Here is a 20,889-nt window from a genome sequence, read left to right as displayed (position 1 = left end):
TTTGGCTTTAAGCTATCTGTCTGCTAACAACAGAAACAACATTATGTTAGTGTACACTACTCATCATACCATGATGCACTTAGTGTTTTTTTTTTCTTCAAAATGTATTAGAGTGTAATTGTTTTAATGTGCATGGAATACTGGAATTGTAGAATGAATTGAAGATGAAGGTACTGTAATAAAAATTCTAACCTTGCATTATTCTTCTGTTTTAGTAATTGCTGTCTGATGGCTGAACAAAAATCTAATCCTGTATGGCAGCATTTCACAAAGCCAACACCAGGAAAATTCAGGTGCAATATCTGCAGCAGACTGGTGAGCTTGGGAGCTGAAGAATGAGTTTGCTGCTAAAGAGATTCTGATGCTGCTATCTTTATTGTTTATAAGTTTAAGTTGTTTATAAGTTGTATTGTGTTTTTGTTATTTAAGTTTATATTTAAATTTACACAAGTCAATATTCAATAAATGCTAAGTTGAGAAATTTTGTGTATCGTTTGTTATTATTAATGTGATATTTTATCATGCAAATAGAGGGGAAAACGTCCAATTTTCGGCCAAAAAATATCGGCAGCATATATCGGCCATCGGCTGACCCTGACTCCTAAATATCGTCATCGGCATCGGCTATTGAAAAACCCATATCGGTCGACCTCTAGTCGGCACTGGCAGGGATCTGACATGCCAGCACCGGCCAGCAGCTAGCCATGCAAGCGCTTGAGGAGCGACCTGCTCCGTCATCAGAGGCGATACACCATGGGCTGCCAGCAGACCCCTGGGACTCATGTCAGAACAGAGGTGGGGACTGGGGGTGGTAGTCGCTGGGATGGTCGACCTCTGAGGAGGGGGCAGTGTAGCATCGGCGGGGCTCATGTCCCAGCATGCCCTGTGTGGAATTGTAAATAGCCCTTGTATTGTTAATGTTAATGGTTGCATTTCCCTATTGTCGCATGTGTGTTTGCCCGTGTCCTGTGTGTACCTGGTCAGATCCTCGCATGTATTTAGCTTGTGTAAATCTCCCACCGTGTGTGTATCTTTCAGTTCGGCGTATGACAACCTTGTGTTTCCCATCATGTCTTTGGTTAGGTGCTTGTTCGGTGACTGTTGTAGTTCTTTTCAGAACTGCTAATAAAGGGCATGTTTTCCCCAGCAAGCAAGTCTCCATGTCTGTTTCTGCGGCTGCGATCTGCGATCCGCTCGGGGCCACAAAATGATCAGCTGTAAGAAATGGCGCAATTTAAAAAAATATTTGCTTCAGTGGGGGGAGAGACTAAGAGGAACCAAAAAATGTCAGTATTTATCTGTAAGTATGAATACGTGTGGGATTTGTCTGACGGGGGTAGAAGCAGAGCCCATGCGATCAGTGTGCGGCTGTTGATGAGCGTGACGGTACCTGATTATGATTGTCCCATGGTGATTATTGACATGATCTGCACCAAGTCTCTGACTGTGGAGTATGTGACAGGAAGGCACCTGTCTCCTCCTATAAAATGCTTTGCCACCGTGTCTGCATGTATTTCTGAAATTGACACTTTGTCTACTAATAAAACTTCCCCACAAAAACAAGATAAACAACCACACGCACAAGCAACATCAGATTTTGTCTTTGCATAAAACTTCCCCGCAAAAACAAGGATAAACACACCTGTTTACCACATCAAAATGACATTTTGTCTTTTTGTGCATAACCTCCATAAAAAGTAACATACCCAGTCACAGACATGTATTAGGGTCAGTGGGCATCAGGCCAAGCATAGCGGTTTTCCTGTCTAAAGAAGCTGTTCTGTCTTTAAAGACGAGGCTGAGGGGTCTTCCTACACCCCTGCTCCCTGCCCGCGATGGTGGGGGGGCACTCGGGTAGTCGTCCAGCTGGCGGCACCCTGGGGTTGCGGCTGGCGCTGGGGGGTGGTGTCCGTTCCCCCGCATGGCGGAGGGTGGTCCGGATTGGATGGGCTTATGTCTTTTTGTCTCTGTGTATGTGTCCGTGTATGTTGTGTGAGTGGGTGTATGGTCTATGTGTATGGCTGAGAGGTGTGTCTGCGAGGTGTCTGTGTGGGCAGGGTGGGCCTGGGTCCGGGGCTAGCTGCTCCTTCCTGGGCGCGGCTGCATCCTTGGCATGGTTGCTGTCCCTCCTCCCCGGGTGGTGGCCTGGGGGGGGCTCGGGCCTGTCCGGCGCGGGTAGGGCTCTGGCCCTGGCCCGTGCGGGAGCGGCCGTCACCCTCGCTGGGTCGGCTGCCTGTTGCCACTGGTTCTCTGGGGCTCGTGCCCTTTTGGCTGCGGGGGCTGCGCCTGGGACCTCCCTCCTCCTCCTGCTGGGGTGGGGACCCGGCTGTCGTGGGGGCGTGGGGCCTTGGCTCTTCCGTGCTCTTGGGGGGCTGCGGATCCCTTGGGTCTCCTGGCCCTTTCTCCGCCGGCCTCTGGTTCTTGTGGGGTGTGGTCGCGGCCCCCCACCCTCGCTATCAAGTGCATTCCATGGAGAAATTCACTCGCACCCAACACACGCATACATGTTCAAACACCTCCCTCAAACAGATGAACACACATGCAAATACACCTCCACGCTCCCTTCCAAGCACACGCAACAATTTTGTATGTCTGTATATCTGTTTTATTTTCTTTATTTCTGGTTGTGTCTTTGTATTTATGCTTTTTTGGTTGTATTTCAAATGCGTTTTTTGTCTTTCTTTCCTTTTCTTGCCTTATGTGCTTTTTACCCCTCTCTGTCCCACTGTTGGCTCCGCCTTTGTTCGTGGTTTTTTTTTTTCCCTCTCTCTCTCTCTCTTTCCTTCCTTCTCTTTAATCTCTCTCCCTACCCCTTTTCTTCACTCATTTTCCTAATCTATCACTCCCTTCCGGGCAGCACGGCAACTGGAATATTTTACATGTATTAAATAAAATACAATAAATATACGAATAAAAAGAAATTGACCAACATGAAGGGCCTATACAGAGCCCCTCATGGTAAAGCAAATATGTCTGACACAGCAGTGCATTATTCTGCTTGCGAAAGCTGCCGGACAGGACACGTAAAAAAAAAAAAAAAAAAGACGAGGCTGAGGGTCACATGCGGCCTACCTACAGAAAACTACATGGATCTACTCTCAAATTAGTATATTTTTTATATACATGTTTTATGATAAATGCCATGCATTAAAAATAATGATTATTTATTTAAAATGCAATTGTTTCTTTTTTATTGCTAGAGAATTGCAACCAATGTTCTTTGCGAAAGCCTGAGACCGAGGGAGAGAGGGAGAGAGAGCGAGGGCGCTGCAGATTAGGAGCGGATCGAGACACAGCATGGAGGGGCACCATCAAGAGACAATCTGTATAACACCTGAATCAGCAGGTATGGATGGAGCATCTCCCCCACCTATACTGGAAGCCTTATTAAATGAAATCATGAATAGCAACATTAAACAACATTAAATCTGCCTAAAGCGGAGAACAGTAAAAAAAGTTGGGAGCAAGCCGCTGATAGGCCTGATGATAAAAATGGAGAGAAATGAGATGGTAGAAAAAATGTGACCAATTATGGGTTTTTTGACATCTAAGACTGCAGGTACGCCTATCCCAGAATACATCTGTGCCATCACTGATCAGAATGAGATAAGGACCCCTTCAAATCGGCCTCCTTCAAATGCCAATCAAAAAATGAAAGATTTTTTATCAATGGTACGAAGATGCAAAACACGGGACTTAATTTTCACAAAGAAATGATCAATTACTGTAAAAACAATGTGGAGATTCTGAGAGAAGGCTATTTATGCTTCTTAGAGGATTTTAAAATGCTCAGGGGGTACGGTCCCTTCTCCAAGGCCACCAATGCTTCAGTAGTACAGTATTGTTGCTTTACAGGACAAATTTCCTACCGAGATATACAATAGACATCCCAGATGTATGGGATTACAGATGCTAATACAAAAGTTATTTGAACGTAACAATCCAGTGGTTAGAATTCCTCATGTGCATGAATAACATCGACATCCACCATGCCCTGCAGGGGGCGAGGTAAGGGTAGACATATATCACATAGATGGGTACGCAGAGATAGGTGGGCTTTCAAGTTCCTTGGAAAAGGGCTTTCAAGTTCCTTGGCTGTGTCATGGACCGCTCCGAGGAAGCCCCTTTGATGTCATGCAGGGCTTTCCTTTTACACCCTTGGGGTTTCCTGAGAAGGGAGTGTAGCAGCAGCCGGACTGCTCACTTCCCGTCGGCTCCAGGAACCAGTAGAACTGGTTACGGTACACCGCCCTCTGACAGCTGAAGCCCATCCATCGGGGTAAATGGAAGATCCTGCTTATTCGCATTTGGCACGCCAGGCAGACGCGAAAACTTCAACATGACAATGAGCATGACATTTGCCCTCTGATGCGTGAAAGCTTCAGTTTGTTATACACAAAACTCAGAAAAAACTTGTGGTGTTGTGCGATTATTTTAATATGAATGTGGAATCAGTTTAGGAACATGAATGAGCTTACGTTAAAGTCATGACCCTGCAGACCAGCATTTTCTATCAGGCTTTAAGGCTCCGGAACCCCTCTGTCTGCAAGAAGCATTGTTCAGTTTTCAAGCAGTCCAAACTCCATTGTTTTAGCTATGGTAACCAAACAGAAATCTCCTATTCCTAATTATTAGAAACTATCTAGATCAGTATGAAATAATAATAATAATAAATTTAATTTATAATGCACTTTACATTTTACAAAGAAGATCTCAAAGTGCACTCAAATCACTGAAGCACCTGTTTGACACCTCTTCTTGACACAAATCCTCAATTAGCAATCAGTCTGCAGGCCTTAAAAGGTGCCACGTCTCTGTTGTTCTTTACCAGCATGGATGGAGGAGGTCTAAGGCAGAGGAGAGTAAGAGGTAGATGGATCCGAGGAAGAGGAGTCCATGTGTGAGGTGGAGGTGTAGTTTGAAGGGTTCGAGTTTCAGAAGAAATTCAGGAAACTGTTATTGATCACGTTATCAATCATGGCCTTTCACTTAGAGAGGCTGGACAAAGAGTACAACCTGTTCTAAACAGAAACACTGTTGCAGCCATTGTCAGGATTTTTCGACAGGAGAACAGGTAACGCTGCTGTACAGCATATACAGAAATATCTTTAGCGATATACTTTATGTAATTGTTTCCTCATTCCCATTACATGTATTCTTTATAGAGTCCAAAGGCTGCCATTCTCTGGCGGTAGAGGGAAAATTTTTAGTGCTGAGCAGGAGGCAGCCATTGTGAACACGGCTGTGCCAAACAATGCCATAAGGCTGTGGGAAATCAGGGCAGCAGTGCTCGCAGATCAGGGCATATTTAGGGTGAAATCAGGGCAGCAGTGCTCGCGATCAGGGCATATTTAGGGTGAAATCAGGGCAGCAGTGCTCGCGATCAGGGCATATTTAGGGTGAAATCAGGGCAGCAGTGCTCGCGATCAGGGCATATTTAGGGTGAAATCAGGGCAGCAGTGCTCGCAGATCAGGGCATATTTAGGAACATCAACAATGTGAGCCTGACCACCATTGACCGCGTCCTAAAAAGCAACCATATGGCCATGAAGCAGCTCTACAGAGTTCTACTTCAAAGGAGCTCTGATGTTGTGAAGGAGGCCAGATGCCAGTTAGAGTCAACTTGAGTCACTTTTCATTGTAATTTTGCCTTTTTTTACTAAGAAAATAATGGAGCTGGAAGCTGAGGGGGCACATCATGTCTTCATTCATGTTGATGAAGCCGCTTCAATATCTGTAAAGTGAGGAGACGTGGAAGGAAGCCCATTGGGTACAGGGCCACTTGCACAGTTCCAGGACAGAGGGGCGCCAACATAACCATGTGTGCAGCCATCTCCAATGATGGTGTCCTATGCCGTATCCCCACTATTGGCCCATACAACACTAGTTGTATTACCTGTGTTGATGTAGTGTTACTGTATATATAGCACCATGGTCCTGGAGGAACGCTGTCTCATTTAACTATGTACTGTATTACTGTATATGGTTGAAATGACAATAAAAAGCCACTTGACTTGACTTGAAATCCTCACTGCTCACAGTCTTCAGCTCGTTTGTGTTTATTGTAACATGTTGTGTTTAAGCTTGACTGCCTGTTTCTGTAATTTCCCCACTGCTAATTACATATGAATAGAAAATCACTAAGGTGGCAGTAAAATGATTGTATATTTGTCACCTGACTTTGCCTTGTGTAGCCATAGAAATGGCAGCTTTATCCCCAGCCTGTCATTCCCTGTAGTTTGCACATTTACATGTATCTGTATGAATACCAGGCTACTAGAATCAGACTATTATCCTTCTCAGTGCTCTGGTTCCCCCAAGGTGTCCTGCCATCAGGTTAGAGTGACTCACCTGGAATAACACGTCCCAGCTGCTCCTCAACACTCAGCTGTGTTATCAAGATGATCAGGATACTGCAGCATATCCCCCTGCTCACACTGTACCTGACAGGTTTATAGTGTCCCCTGTCCCGTCTCCAATCAGGCCCTGTCCACATCCCGAGTCCTAGAGAGTCTGAGCTACAGTCCTTGAAGACTCACCGTAGTCTGGTAGGTCCTGGCTGGAGAGGGGAAGAGCTGCAGGTGGTGGAGCTGCAGAGGTCCAAGTGGTGACGTCTCTGTTCCCGATTTGACACCCCTACTGGACTGTCCCAGGGTCCCACCCCCGCTGCTGGCTGACCTGCAGGGCGGCGAGCTGACGGAGCAGCGGTGAGCCTCCATGGCCTCTCTGGTGTGAGTCTGTTTAGACAGTCTGGTCGGAATGGAGAGCAAAGCAACATGACCTTATGAACTTATCTATGTTGATCTCTTTAAGAGATAAATATTTTGTACTGTGGAGGTGCAAGGCTTATAATAGGATGTTATTTCAGTCTGAGATAGCGAATCATCCTGTTTTATTCTTGCAGTGGTCATCCAGTTTCTAACCAGCATCAAGTGAGCTGAATGATTTTTTTCTTTACTTTTCCAAATATCACCTACCGTAGACTTAACCACTCCAAAATGGTCTGCAACAACTCTGTGTGATTTTCTTTTTCGCATCTCTGTAATGATATTGACCTTCTTTTGGAGGGACATGACACTACGCTTCCTTTTTGAAGCCATGGATTTTGCAGTGTTACGTGCCGCTGTAAGTTCAGCTCGACACACAGCCTCGTCCTCTAGCTCGCTCTTCATTCGACGTTCGCTCCGCCTCCACGTGCAGACTCCGCCCACAACATTCTGTATGCGGCATTCGTCACTTCCGTCTTCCTAAGTGAAAAGCCGGCCGCAAGACGTCTCGGGAGCTCTGCTCATTTATTGATCATTTTCTTTGATGGATATTACTGTGTATGATTTGTTTGGTTTGTTGGATTTCTGATTTTCGCTTTGCCCTTGTCTGTACTTTCGCTTGGGTTTGCTTGCTATTTGGTTTCGTTCTCTCGCCCGGTTTTTGGTTAACGTCTTCGCGCCCCAGGGACTTTGACGCTTTCATCTCTGTGTATGCTCTGTGTGTGTCAGGTGCATAGGGAGTGACTCCCATTTTTGTTTTGCGAGCTTATGTTGTATGCTGTTTGAGCTCCTAACAACAGCTGCTGGTTGTGAAAAATTAATTTGCGCGTGCCCGTGCCTAGAGCTGCCCGGTAGAGGGAGGTGCCCGTATATTGGAGGTACGGATAAGGGAGATTTGACTGTATTTGTTAAATGTCACCACCAGCATACATACCAAATTAACTAAATTAGTATTAGGTGTTGATTAGCCATATGAGGTGTGCAAGTGGTAAAAAAATACACAAATATATTAGATGGCTGCTGCAAGTCAGTGGTCTGTCCTGACAGTGAAAGGCAGCCACACAGGCGGGATTACAGTGCCGGATGGAAAGCAGCACTGCCAGTAGCTCCCTATAGGTGGCGCAGTAGTACCACTCTGCTTTGATGAACATGTGGCTGTAGGACGCGACCCCCCTTTCTCCATCAAGCCCCCCCCGCCCCTACCCCGCTGACATCAGTGTCTAGGATACAGGACAGCGAGGGGTCAGTGTGGGAGGGGGGGCAGCACTGCGGCCTCACTCAGGGCCTTTTGCAGACTACAGAAGGCCTCCTGGCACTGCAGTGACCAGACAAACTCCCTGTCTCTCTGCAGCAGCTGGAACAGAGGGGCAGCTGTGCAGGTAAAACCCCCCAGGAACTTCCTGTAATAGGAGGCCAGGCCCAGGGAGCTCTGGAGCTGCTTCTGGGTGGGGGGAGTGGGCCAGCTCACAACGGGCCGCACTTAGTCCTCCACAGTACTGATGCCCCCCCAGGGTCTCACTGCATGCAGTGACACTTCTCCAGCTTGGGGCCGCTGCTCTCACCCTCTCAGCATGAGCCACAAAGGCCTCCTCGTCCATCTGTGGCACGGGGGGGTGGGTATGGAGGTGGGTATGAGGTGCAGGACAGGAGACTTATTCTGCGTTCGGTTCTCTCTCTCCGAGTCGGAAGTCGCGCCGACTGCCTGAGTGTCGGGTGTGGTGGGGGGGGCCATGTGGACCCCGCCCCTTTTTTGGCTCTGCAGGGGGCGTTCCCTGATGAGGTGCCAGGCTGGCCACATCCCCAGCAGGCTGGCCACACCCCCAGCAGACTCAGCAGCAAGGTTATAATAGGTTTCAATTTATCAGTAGTTTTCATTTTTATTTCATTTTCACTTTTTGTTTTTAATTTCAGTTTAGTTTTTAAAGTGGAGTTGCTAGTTTAGTTAAGTTTCAGTTTTTTGAATATCCTAGTTTTTAATAGTTTTTGTGTTAGTTTTAGTTTTTAGTAATTTAAAACATTTGTCAAAGGCACGATTCAAATATGTCAGAAAAAGTATTGTGACAGACATGTGACATTACATGCTTGTCGTTTGTACAGAGCTGGATGGGACACAGAGGAGAAAAGAAAAAAAGGTGGTTGAAAAAATAAAAAAACATGGACTTTAATGATGTCCTGCAATACTTTCCCATTACTAAAAATAACTGTACTGTTTCCTTTTAAAGTAAAAAAGACAGAATTAACGGACTAATATTTATAAACCGAAACGATACAGACATATCCATTTAAGTTGCTTTAAGCATAAACTATGGGGGACAATGCACCATGTAACTTTCATATTATGTGTTTTTATATGTATTTATTAATAATCACACTGCGTCCATTCAACGTCAGTAACTGTAAGCAAGACAGCCAGGTTACTGAACGTGAAGTGCAGACGCAAACATCTGCAGCACTGTCTGCAGCGACCCCCCCAGGTCACTTTTCAGGAGGTCTGGTTGATCACCCAAACCGGCTCTTTGGCGCCCCCACCAGTGCAGCATAGCTGTGTCTGTCCCCAGGGCTGAGCAGTGGGAGGCAGGACAGCGTCGTCTGTGAGGCACATGGCGGCTGCAGGGCCTCAGCATGAACATGAGCATGAACAGCCGATAATAATCTGCATAGTTACATTTCTGGGGAGGCGAGTCAGTTTGTAATTATATCTTTGACAGGACTCTCCATTCATTTCTATGGGAAAAGCTCTAATCCCAACCTTCACCCCTACCCAGCCCTAACCTTAAACATAACGAACCAAACAAAATACAAGAGTTTTTAGTTTTTTAATTGACTGAAAAATGGTCCCCACAACATCAAAGTAACAGGTTTTCATTACATTGTGGGGAACATTTGGGATATAAATATAATCCACACACACACACACACTCCAAATCAGCTGCAATTATTTACAGTTTCTGCATCTTTCATATGAGTCATCACCATGATTGTTTTGCGGAAATAAAACAGACTATTTTGTCAGTTAGTTTTGGGGAAACGTTGATAAATGATGTCACAGTGCATCCCAAGATTAATGATGTCTCATTATCCCAAGACATTTTCTATTGATGAAAAGTAAATCAATAATAAATAGCATATTTAACTGTTCAAGCAAATAATCCTAAATCATCCTGACTTCATTCACCGCAACTAATTAGCTGGTTATGATGAGGCTGCAAAATCAGATGCAGGCATTTCATATACACCTTTAGTTTGGCTAATTACTGTTGACAGTGCAGTTTACATTAGGAAGTTACTGGGGTGTCATTATAAAAAAGCTCCTGTAAGAGTTTATATGTCTCCCCTGATCATTTTAACAATCTGCTGGTGTTGGGGGACCTTCAGTATCAAACTTAAATCACAAATTGAACTTAAGAGCTTAGAAAACAAGCTGAGGTGAGCTTTGGCCCAGCAGGGGGTCGTACACGATACGCTTCATCTTCATTGTCATGCAGCACAGGATTAGTCTTATTTATATGACCAGATGTCTAAAGGGTTTGAGATGTTTATCTTTGAGTGTGGAGTGACATGACTGTGGCAGAGAGGTGACAAAATGACGCAGACACACACCTTAAAAATAGGCTGTTTTATTACCACAGATCATTCTTAAGTTGCATCGCTTTCAGCTGAGCAGCCTCTTCACAGTGTTTCACTTCTGCTAAACTGTACAGAGAGCCGTGTTGGTGAGTGTGGGTCACCAGCTTCACGGGGGAGAGAAAAACTGCCAAAGCCAGCAGTGACAAAGTGTCAATTTTCCCACCCGGCCTCTAGTGACACCTCCATCAATACATCAATACAGTAAAACATGCTGTACATTTTCCATCACATGCTTAGTGTGAATTTTCATCTTAGATTTTGAAAATAAAATTTTGCAGTAACCAATGTACAATATCCAGCAGCTGTGCTGGTCGAAGCCCTAGATGAGCTTCAGACTTTAGCGCTGCATGTTACTTTTTCTTGGCCGGTTTTGTACATGCTTCTTGTGCTGGGTGGGGGGGGCAGGGTGGCACTAAGTTGCACCCCCTCAGAAGATGATGCCCTAGGCAGCCCCCTATGCTGCCTAATGTGTTGACTGACACCATTCAACAGTGACAAGGGCATTTTAAGCAGGTAAAAGAAAGAAACTGTATCAACAGAATGTAATAAAGTGGAAGTTCTTGCTCGTGTCACTTCCTCCTCCTCGCCGATGCAAACTTGGCATAATTACATCTTCTGGCCTCACTGCCCTTTTTGCCCTAAAAAAGGACACATTAATCTGGCTGAAAAACAGAAGGTGCAGTAACACAGTGAGCACCATGCTACCTCACTTCCTGTCTGCACGTGTCATTTGTATTTTCTCTCTCTCTGTTTCTCCCAAAGACCTGCAGCTTAGCTGAGCTGCTCTCTCTCCACACTCCCTGCTGTGTCTGTGAGTGTCTCTAGGTCACTCTCCATCCCCTGCCCTCTGCTCCAGGTTCCTCCTGACTCTGCACTGGGTAACTGCTATTGGGGAACAGACAATGTGACCCAAACCATGCCCAGTTACTACAGAGTGTGTGGATGATCCCTTACTCACAGTTTGGTGAAAAAGTGAGCTTAGTTTCACTGATATCTTAATTGAATATGATTCCTTTGTTTTCTGATGCCAATATTAGATGTTTTTCTCTTTGTTTCATGTATAAACACTGTAAGGTCTCTATCTTTTTATTTTTGTTCCCGACACACAGTCTGTAAAATAGTCTCTACTGAAATAGTCTCTACTGATGACATCACAGTTGGTCAAATCACAATTAAAACAGCATGACTAAACATGACATATATTCCAGTCTCAACATGATTGGTTTTATCATTCGGATTTAGTCTGAGATAAAAGGCCACAATTCAGGTACTTACTGCAGTAGCTCCAGATTGTCATCACAGCCACAATGGTGCAGATAAAGTAGACGAGGCCTACAGCAGTGTGCAGAGTGATATGCAGAGCTCGCCCCCTAGTGGACACAATCAGGAAGCTCAGTCTAACCAGAATCAGTCTATCACAATAAGCCTCCTATCAGAACACAATCCTGTGAAACAAGGAATCATTTTAACATTACGTATAGGCATTTATAAGCAATAAGCATGTAGTCAAGGCTTATCTAATTATTCACAAAACCTTAATAAACTTTTTAAAATGAATAAAAGGGGAAATCATGGTAACACTTAAAGCTGCGATCTAAAATGCATCATAGATACCTTCATAATGTATTATTATAATGGTCGATATATGAATTAATAAAGCATAGACATCTATTGACATCATAAGGCATTACAGTGTCAATTATAATACAGTATACTGTAAGCTCTGTTGAAGCTCTCATCTATAAAGGACTATAGATACCTTCTTGATGCATTGTAACGGTAAGTATAAGGATTAATAAAGCATTACAGAATCTTCCATTAGCAATCATAAGACTTTATAGCAGGGTTATTCAACTCACGGTCCTCGAGGTCCGAGCACTGCTGGTTTTCCAGCCTTTCTTTACCTCTCAGTCAGGTGTGAAGCCTCTGACCAATCAGAATCAGTAATTATTAAACAACTACCTGGGAGAACTGAAAACACGGCCTGGATTTGGAATCGAGATTCAGAGTTGAAGAACCCTGCTTTATAGTATTAATTAAAATACTTTGTAAGCTCCATTGAAGCTCATTATAATGGTCAGTAAAAGCATTAAGGATGCTTTGTACTAGGGGTGCACCGATTGCAGTTTTCTGGCCCATCAACGATCACCGATCCTTAGGCAACCTTACCTGCCGATCTCGATTTTTTTTTGCCGATCTTGTTTCTTTCATAACTAAAAGACAGTTACTTCAATGTTTCCATTTTTATTGAGTAAATTGATATGAATACTCACAAAACATGAGGTAGTGTCCTCAAATATAAACGAACATATAAATGAGCATTGCTGTTTGAACTACAAAATCATATTTTTTCTTCCAGACTTTAATTTCTCTAATTTTGTAAAAAAAAAATATATATATATAGCTGTTATGACACACTTGTCCAAAAAATAGGGAGGGAGGCAGCCTGCACTGCACCTCTCTCGGGAATGGGAGAAAAGGCTGATTTAACCCTCTGGGGCCTAGGGGTAGGAAACACACTTTCACTGACTGGGGCATGATCACACATTTCATCACACTTAATTCATGGCAAATAAATTATTTCTTATATATTTGTTTTGCCATTACACTCATCTTTATTTTAATATATATTGTAAATATGTCAGATTTTTGTTAAGTTTGAAATTTGACATCAAAGTATAGACATTGCAAAATGCAGTTTGGAACACTTGCAGAAACATTATAAAAGTACATAGTAAGCAATGCTGGCAGTTTGTTTTGATCCCAGATATCTGATCACCAAAGTCTTGGCTACATGAAGATGACTAAATGGTGTAGATGCAACATTAATTTGGATAAATAAATAAGAAAAACCTAACTCATGTAACTATTTCTGGCTCCTTTCATTGAATATGTAGCAACTTTCATGTGTATGAATGAGCCATTGTCACCTGGCCACGTCTCCAACCCCCTTTTATGGCGCTGAAGGGGATGTAGCTGGATCGCGTTTCACCGTTGCGCTGTTAATCAAATTACCATGCGAATGCGATTTGAATACGCGCTAATGCGGCTATTTAGAATGTGAATAGCGATCTTCGGGTGAGAGCGGTACTACACGCCCCCGATGCAGGTAAAACAAAGTAAGATGACATGGTTTACTTTTTTTTCGATTTAACCTAATTAAAAAAACTTTAATACTTCCGACAATGGACGTTTTGAAAAGAAGACAGATTACGGATTTAGCCAGCGTTTTTTTCATGATTATACATTAAGATTTCAGCGAGATATTTATAAACTGAAATAGACGCGAAAAGTACGCGATGTCGTCGACGACATACTCGACCCCAAAGAGTTAAAAGCATATAACTAAGATCGGTGGATCTCATGGGAATATGGTCGATTTCTGATCCCCTCAAATTAACGTGATCGAGGCCGATCGATCGGTGCGCCGATCGATCGGTGCACCCCTACTTTGTACTGCAATGTGAAGGTTTCTACAGTGAATTATAAATGAGAGCTTCATAGAGTAGTCATAATACATAATAAACATGGCTATAATGTATTATGAGCATGTTCATAGATTTTTTTAGACATGGCATTCACAGAAAGTGTTATCAACCACTATCAAATCTTGGAAGTGACTTACAATTGATTCATCATATATTTACTAATTACTTAGTAAACATTTAGTAATGATTACTAAGTAATGAACATTTCCTCTTTTGAATAATTTATAAATGTTTATTATGGGTTTGTACATGGTTAGTTAACCATTAACTATATATAACTACTTTAATAACTACATTAATGTCTTAGTAAGAATTTTAAATGATTTGCTCATCATTAACTACAGGTGTCTGACAGTCTTATGGAGGTATTGTAAATGGTTAGTCAATGTTTAACTAAAGGCTTAATATATGTACTGTACCTGATCATTTTTATAAAGTGTTACCAAATTGATTATATAACTCCTTCTAATATGGGAAGCCCTTAAACATCTAAGATTATGTTGCTTTACGTTTCAGACTGAGGTGAACACAGGATATTTGTACCTCCTGTAGTGACAGTAAATTCAGCAAATCTGACTAATTTCCTACAGCAGATAATTCAAAATAAGCACAGCAGAGCCGTTAGAGAAAAGACCGAAATGTAAGATGTTCCGGGGCAGAGAGACACGGATACAGATATGCGGGTAAATGCAGTCTTTAAAATGCCAGGCTTGGCAAAGGTACAAACAAGGGAAATCCAAAAGCTAGGTCGTTGAAGGAGAGCAAGGGTCTGATGCCAGGGAATCCGTCCTACAGGTAGACAGGGGACACGACCACACAGGGAAGGGGAGACGTGACGAGCAGGGTTTGGTGAGGGAAGGGGGTCAGGTACGGGAGCAGGTCTGGGGAAGGGAAGGAAACAGGGTAAGGAACACACACTAGGCAAGCAGAGCAGGTAAGGGAACTCGGGTAGACGAGAGACAAAGAAACGCTTGGTATGGCTCAAAGTCATTGGCACGATACTTCGCAGTGTGTTCTGGTGTGCTGGTTTCTTTAGTAAGGCCACTGATTAGTCAATCGGCTGCGCTCCTGCTTGGTCCCGCCTGCGTGGGCGTGACATCCGGTGTATCTTATTTTATTATTTACCAAATATCATGTTTGTATGTCTTACCCTAAAATTGAATTTGTGGTGTTCTGTCTTGTTGAATTGGATGTCAAAGGAAAAGGAGAAGAAACAGTAGTTCCCAGTGTTGTGTGATGGGTCCGTTCTGTCTGTTGTTTAGTTGACACAGGGGTTACTGTCAAGGGTGATGTGAAAGACCACTGGATTAGTTCAACATCAATGAAGACTGAGAATGTGGCACCAGCACCAAATGTAAATACACAAACACATAGTGCAGGGATGCATTTTAAACAGCCAGCGTCTGATTCACTACAGTCTGCTATTGGTCTAGACCTCAGCTGCTTTTTACATAAATATATATACAAAGACACTGCATTGCAGCCATAGGCTGTGTTAATATTACACCTGCATTCATTTTGATATCTGTCTTTGAGTCGCAGCATTAAACTCTGGTTCTGATTGGTTGACACTGTATGGACAAACACCCTCTGACTTTATCACAGTATGACAGGCAGAAGCACATGGTCACCATGGACTCATTTAGTGTGAATCACAGCTCAGGAACTGACATCTTACCTTCCCGGACTATCAGGGGCACAAAGGCACGATCATTTTGGGCTGCAGACGCCTCCACAGCACACCAGTAATAGTCAAAGTCCTTCTCCTGCATGTCACTTATGGTCACATTAAACACCATTTGGTCACGGTCAACAGAGACTGACACTTTACTCTGTTCCCCGTCTGACTGTCTTATTCTGGAGCAGGAATCCCGTTCATATCCTCTACACAAGTATTTGGTTTTATCTTTATACGTTTCATCATAGTGACATAAGATGGTGAGAGGTCCTCCTCTCCTTGCAGAAACCCAGCTCTCAGTCCACACACTCTGAGCAGCTATGGGGAGAGAACATGAATGACGGAGCATCAGAAACATATAATACAGAATGAACATGCAGATAACTTATGACTGTAGAGACAGAGGAACAACCAAGTGAGATGAAATGTCCTGGGCAATAAAGGGTTAAAGGGCCTGAGTTTTATGCAGAGACTGGGGTCTGTTTAAAACAGAAGGAAGGAATGCTGAAGAAAGATGTAGGAGATGATTTAAAACTTGAATTTAATCAAATTTAGATAAATGCTTTTGAACCCTCATTATTAACACCAATGAAGTGAAGCAGGGATGACATTACAATGACATTAATAAGACAGAGATTATATTAGCTTACTTGGAGTAACCAGGAGGATCAGATTGTCAGACGTTTCCTTAGTGTTTCCTTCACCCACAGAACACCAATAATTTCCTGAATTCGACTGCTGCAGGTTCGTCATGGTAACTCGGAAGACTAAGTTATCGGGATCATCAGTGATGGTCTGTGTCGCTTTAGTAGTTGATGTGCAGGGGGGCTTATTTCCTGATTTACACCAGTATTTCACATGGTTTTTATGCTCCTGACCATAGAAACACGGGATGGTGATGGATCCTCCCGTTTGTCCTCTTAAATAACTGAATGTCTTCAGGTTGGAACTTCTTTCTTTAGCTTGTAGAAAAACAGTCAGTCAGTCATAGAATTATCATTGGAAAACTATATGAATCACCCACCTTCCATCTGCTTATTATATAAACTTTTGCACATGTACTATTGGGGCCGTGTGTAAATATTCAGGTACTCAGGCTCCTGTAGGAATATTTCAAATAAAACAGGAGGGGTGAATCCTGTTGATGAAGCCAAGACTGTGAGAAGCAAACTTTTTTTATATAATTAGTATGTTGTTCATAATGCAATCGCTTTTTTATAAGGAGGCGTGAATCCTGCTGATGCACCAACTGTCACCCCCAGCCAGGACACGTCAGGACGGCGTTTCATTGTAAAAACAGGGAGCACCAATCTTTAGGTGAACTGCACATGCACCATATGTTCATTCATTTTCATTTGTTTATTTATTTTCTGATCAGTATTGTTCACACTGTCTTTGCACTTTATTGCCTTTTGTGTTTCTGTCTGTACATCTCATGTATCCCGCTGCTGTATTTGATCTTACTTTAGCCAGCACTGTGTGAAGGACACATTTCTATATAATGGTTATGCTGTTCATAATGCAATCGCTTTTTTATAAGGTACTACGAATTAAGGTACTTTTAGGAAGATGATTATACATACCTGTAGTAGTCAGCATGTATTCTTCATCAGAGACTGTCTTATGTATAAAATTAGCCACTACACTGCACCAGTAACTGCCTTCATCTGACAGCTGCAGGTTCCTCATGGTCACAATGAAGACTAAGTTATGGGGATCATCAGTGATGGACACCGTGGTCTTGTCCGGCGAGGAGTCACTGCGTGTCACTGGGCTGCAGGATGATCCGTGACTCCCTTTACACCAGGATTTCACGCTGTCTTTATGCTCCCGACTATAGAAACACGGGATGCTAATGGATCCACCTACTGATCCTGATAATGTCGTCTGTCTGATACTTCTTACAGGGACGATGGCTACAAGAAAAACAACTAACCAGTCAGTAATGTGTCATGGCCTTTGGAAAAGCAATTTTATAGTTAGACCGATAGATAACCGTGTGGCTACTGCTGGTTTATAAAACCTGGCCTGTCTTCTCAGCCTGCTTATGGATTGTGGTCTGTATTTGGTAAACATCATATCCTACATTGTTTCTGACCTTGGCCAGTATATTGAACCACAATTCTTAGACTTCTGTTTCTTTCCTGTTAGATCAGATTACAATCTATTAAACTCACTGAATGTGCTTTGAAACCTCAGACAAGATGTCAGTTTCACTGTTTTTTACATTTTTTCTCCAGTATAATGATAAGTTAACATTTCATTTATTATCCACATCCCTGTAATAGATAATGATCTGATGATTCTGCAGGACCTGAATAACATTCCTGCTAATGACAAACAAAAGCTCACAGATCAGCCGATGTTGTACAGTCTACATCTCCACAGTCAGAATGCCTCTGCAGTCGAACCTGGTCCTTTCTACAGTATTGTAAGTGATAATATTCACTATGGGTGGAATAACTCCAATCACCATCAGCTGAACTTAATTAACTCGCCTAAGCAGCCACCCTCAAATCTCATACGCGGACCTTTTCATCTAATCTGCACGTCCCCCCAAAAAAGTCAAACCCCCTCCGAAACATGCACCCCTAAAACACAGGGAAGGAACTAAAATAATAAAATCAAACAGAAATAATTGAATCAGAATTCTGAGATTATAGTTAGAATTCAAATAATATTTTCATGGTGGCCCTAATCCTGTTCCGTAGATTAATATACCAAATCACATATTCTTTATTACAGTTTTTCCTTCTTAAAACTCTTATAATAATTAAACTCAAACTTAGTGTATTATGTGTATGATACTGTAACACTATCAGTGATAATGGAGCCAAGCTGAATATGAGATTAAGTGACATGAGGGACGCCCAGAATATCAATATACAGGCTTAGAAACAGACTTAATAACAGTAACCTGCTGATCTGTATACATGACTGGGAGGTCCAGCTGTCCTGCAGTACAGGGGATAATTCAATTCCATTCATTTTCATATAGCACATATAATACAGTTACCCCAAGCACTTGACAATGCAGTATTTCATCATTTTTACAAAATGGAGCATGAAAAGAGGAGAGGGAAAGAATGAAAGCCAGAAGACACTAGAGGACAGTATTACATACTGTATGAGCATTGAGTAAAAATATACAAATCAGCCAGAGAGATTCTAAATAAGCCATTTCGGTAAAATAATCTGAAAGGAGAATTTCCACCCTGGGAAATGTGACCCACACTAGTCTGACATAGTAATACCAGACATTTTCATGTCATTTTTTGTTTATAATCATAATGAATTTGTTGTTTCATGCACAAAAATGTAGGAATTTGAGTAGAACCAGCAAATGTGGTGGGTTACACTCTGATAACAGCTTTATCTTTAGTTTTCTCAGTTATGTTCAGTGGCTGAAAGCTTCACTCACTCAAGATAATATGGCGTTATGTTATTTTCCTAGAAAAAGCTACGATAGAAGATATCTCAATGTGACACAAATACCTAGTTCTTTTATCAATAGAAAGTAATTGATTAAGAACAAAATACTTGCCACCATTTTTGTGTTGTTTGGATCATTTAAACATAAAGCGGAAAAAAGTATCAATCTTTACCTGGTAGCACCATGAAAACAAAGAGGAGGAGGAGAGGAGGCATGTCTGGGGTGTCGATTGCAGCCTTTAGCTGTATCTGTTTCTATCCATCTACAGTAAGCTGTCTGTCCTCATTCTGAATGTGTCATTAAAGTGGGCCTGGCAGAGAGGGAAGGAAGGAGGTCACACATACGCATGTGTAAACAGACACGGCATCAAGTGGGACACAACAGTTTTTTAAATAACCACGAACAAGCGTTTCTCTATACTTAAAACACTTTCTGTAAACTTTAAACACAGCAGCACAATTAGCCAAATAGTTAATTTTTTGCTCAAAAAAATTTTGTTAGATACTAACTCTACATTTCAAAGTGCAAAATACCTTTCTCAACATGCTCTAATTTCATCCAAACACAGCAAACGACTCAAAATCAAATCAGTCTTTCAAAACACTAGCACATATTTTCTGTCCAAGAGAAACATGTAGTCAATCATAACACAGTGACTAATATCTGATGGCATAAAAAAAAAACTGCATTACTTTTTCTTGGTGTCAGATGGTGGCATTGGCCGCATACCATGTATGTAAAAATGAGTCATCTGCAAGGTTTTTATTACTGTAGCAATGTGATATTGTTGCCCGTCAGGGCACGGCATAGTGAAGGCAGGGAAATGAGGGTGACAGTCCACTGTATGGCTTTTGAGACAGAAAGGAGATTATTGGATCAGAGACATCAGGGGAAAAAACAAAAGGACCATGAGGGGTCAAACAAACAGGACAAACGAAAGAACTAAATGAAGAAACTAATAGTAATCCACGAATGGGAAAGAAACTAAGCATTGTTGGAGTACGCCGTCTCCACCGGGTCCGTGGATGAGAAGAGATTCACAGCTGACACGGGGAGAAGTTGCAAATCACCGGTTTATTCTCTTGACTGATTATAATCAGGGAGCGACCATCTGACATACATTCAGCATGTACAGGAGGAGCCTCTGCCATATGTATCAGCTGTATCCCTTTTAAAGCCCTTTGGGCATCCCCCCCCCCTCTCTCGGTACCTTCCGTCTACATGACAACTACATGTTTGACATTTGCTGTAGTTACTCGGTTAGTACTTGTCCTTCTGGAAGGCTACAGATAAGTAAGGGCTGCTGACGTTCTCTGTCGGCTCCCTCTATCTGTCTCGATGAGGTAACCTTGCCCTGCCGGCACCAGTCAGTTCTCGTTTCAGTTAACTGCATTTTTTAGAATGAACCCCCCCCCCCCTTTTCATCATGCCCTGCTTTAAGCTATATTGTCCTTTTCCTCTATTCAGCCTGTTCCTGCTCTGTTCTCTAGTTTGTCATTGTTCATAGTACTATGTGTTCTCAATCAGAAGTATCACATAGTACTATGAACAATGACAAACTAGAGAACAGAGCAGAAACAGGCACTTAAATACACATAAACAACTGGGCTAACGAGAGGGCAGGTGTGGAACATAAGACAACCAATCACCGAGGGCACAGGACAATGAGCAACAGATGGAACAATTAACAAACACTAGCACTGGGAAACAGGTAATAGATGGAGTAACTGATAATAACAAGCACAGAACTATAGAAACCACAAACCTGGAATGCTACACTAGGATAAGTAACAAGGAAGAAAAAGACATACAGGACCAAAAGTGAACAAGACAGAAGCAGGGCAAACATATGACAAAGAAACAAATAGAAAACACCGGGGAACATAAAATTCAATA

General features: G+C 42.7%; 1 protein-coding gene across 2 annotated transcripts; it reads right to left on the bottom strand.

Annotated features, from left to right (window-relative positions):
• Window positions 1-10,418: 10,418 nt before the first annotated feature.
• Window positions 10,419-19,278, bottom strand: LOC140593645 (polymeric immunoglobulin receptor-like). Of its 2 annotated transcripts, XM_072718701.1 has the most exons (7): window positions 19,166-19,278; window positions 17,144-17,476; window positions 16,211-16,522; window positions 15,561-15,878; window positions 15,033-15,159; window positions 11,670-11,764; window positions 10,419-11,032 (listed from the first exon to the last, which is right to left on the bottom strand). In XM_072718701.1, exons 1-7 carry the CDS (start codon window positions 19,206-19,208, stop codon window positions 11,016-11,018), a joined length of 1,245 nt encoding a protein of 414 aa, XP_072574802.1. In that variant the 5' UTR covers window positions 19,209-19,278; the 3' UTR covers window positions 10,419-11,015. The 2 variants fall into 2 exon arrangements, 1 of the variants encoding a protein (XP_072574802.1); XR_011994061.1 differs by lacking the exon at window positions 15,033-15,159.
• Between the last annotated feature and the right edge of the window lie 1,611 nt (window positions 19,279-20,889).

This window comes from Paramormyrops kingsleyae, chromosome 12 (assembly GCF_048594095.1).
Source record: "Paramormyrops kingsleyae isolate MSU_618 chromosome 12, PKINGS_0.4, whole genome shotgun sequence".
In the NCBI taxonomy this organism is placed as follows: Eukaryota; Metazoa; Chordata; class Actinopteri; order Osteoglossiformes; family Mormyridae; genus Paramormyrops; species Paramormyrops kingsleyae.
This window is presented reverse-complemented; position numbering and strand designations above follow the sequence as displayed.

Excerpts from the sequence above, each read along its gene's own strand:
- LOC140593645 (XM_072718701.1), bottom strand. The coding sequence starts at position 19,208 with ATGCCTCCTCTCCTCCTCCTCTTTGTTTTCATGGTGCTACCAG. Across the intron at positions 17,477-19,165 it reads TGTTTTCATGGTGCTACCAG|CCATCGTCCCTGTAAGAAGT; the intron begins GTAAAGATTGAT and ends TTTTTCTTGTAG. Across the intron at positions 11,765-15,032 it reads ACCACAAATTCAATTTTAGG|GGGGCGAGCTCTGCATATCA; the intron begins GTAAGACATACA and ends TGTGTCCACTAG.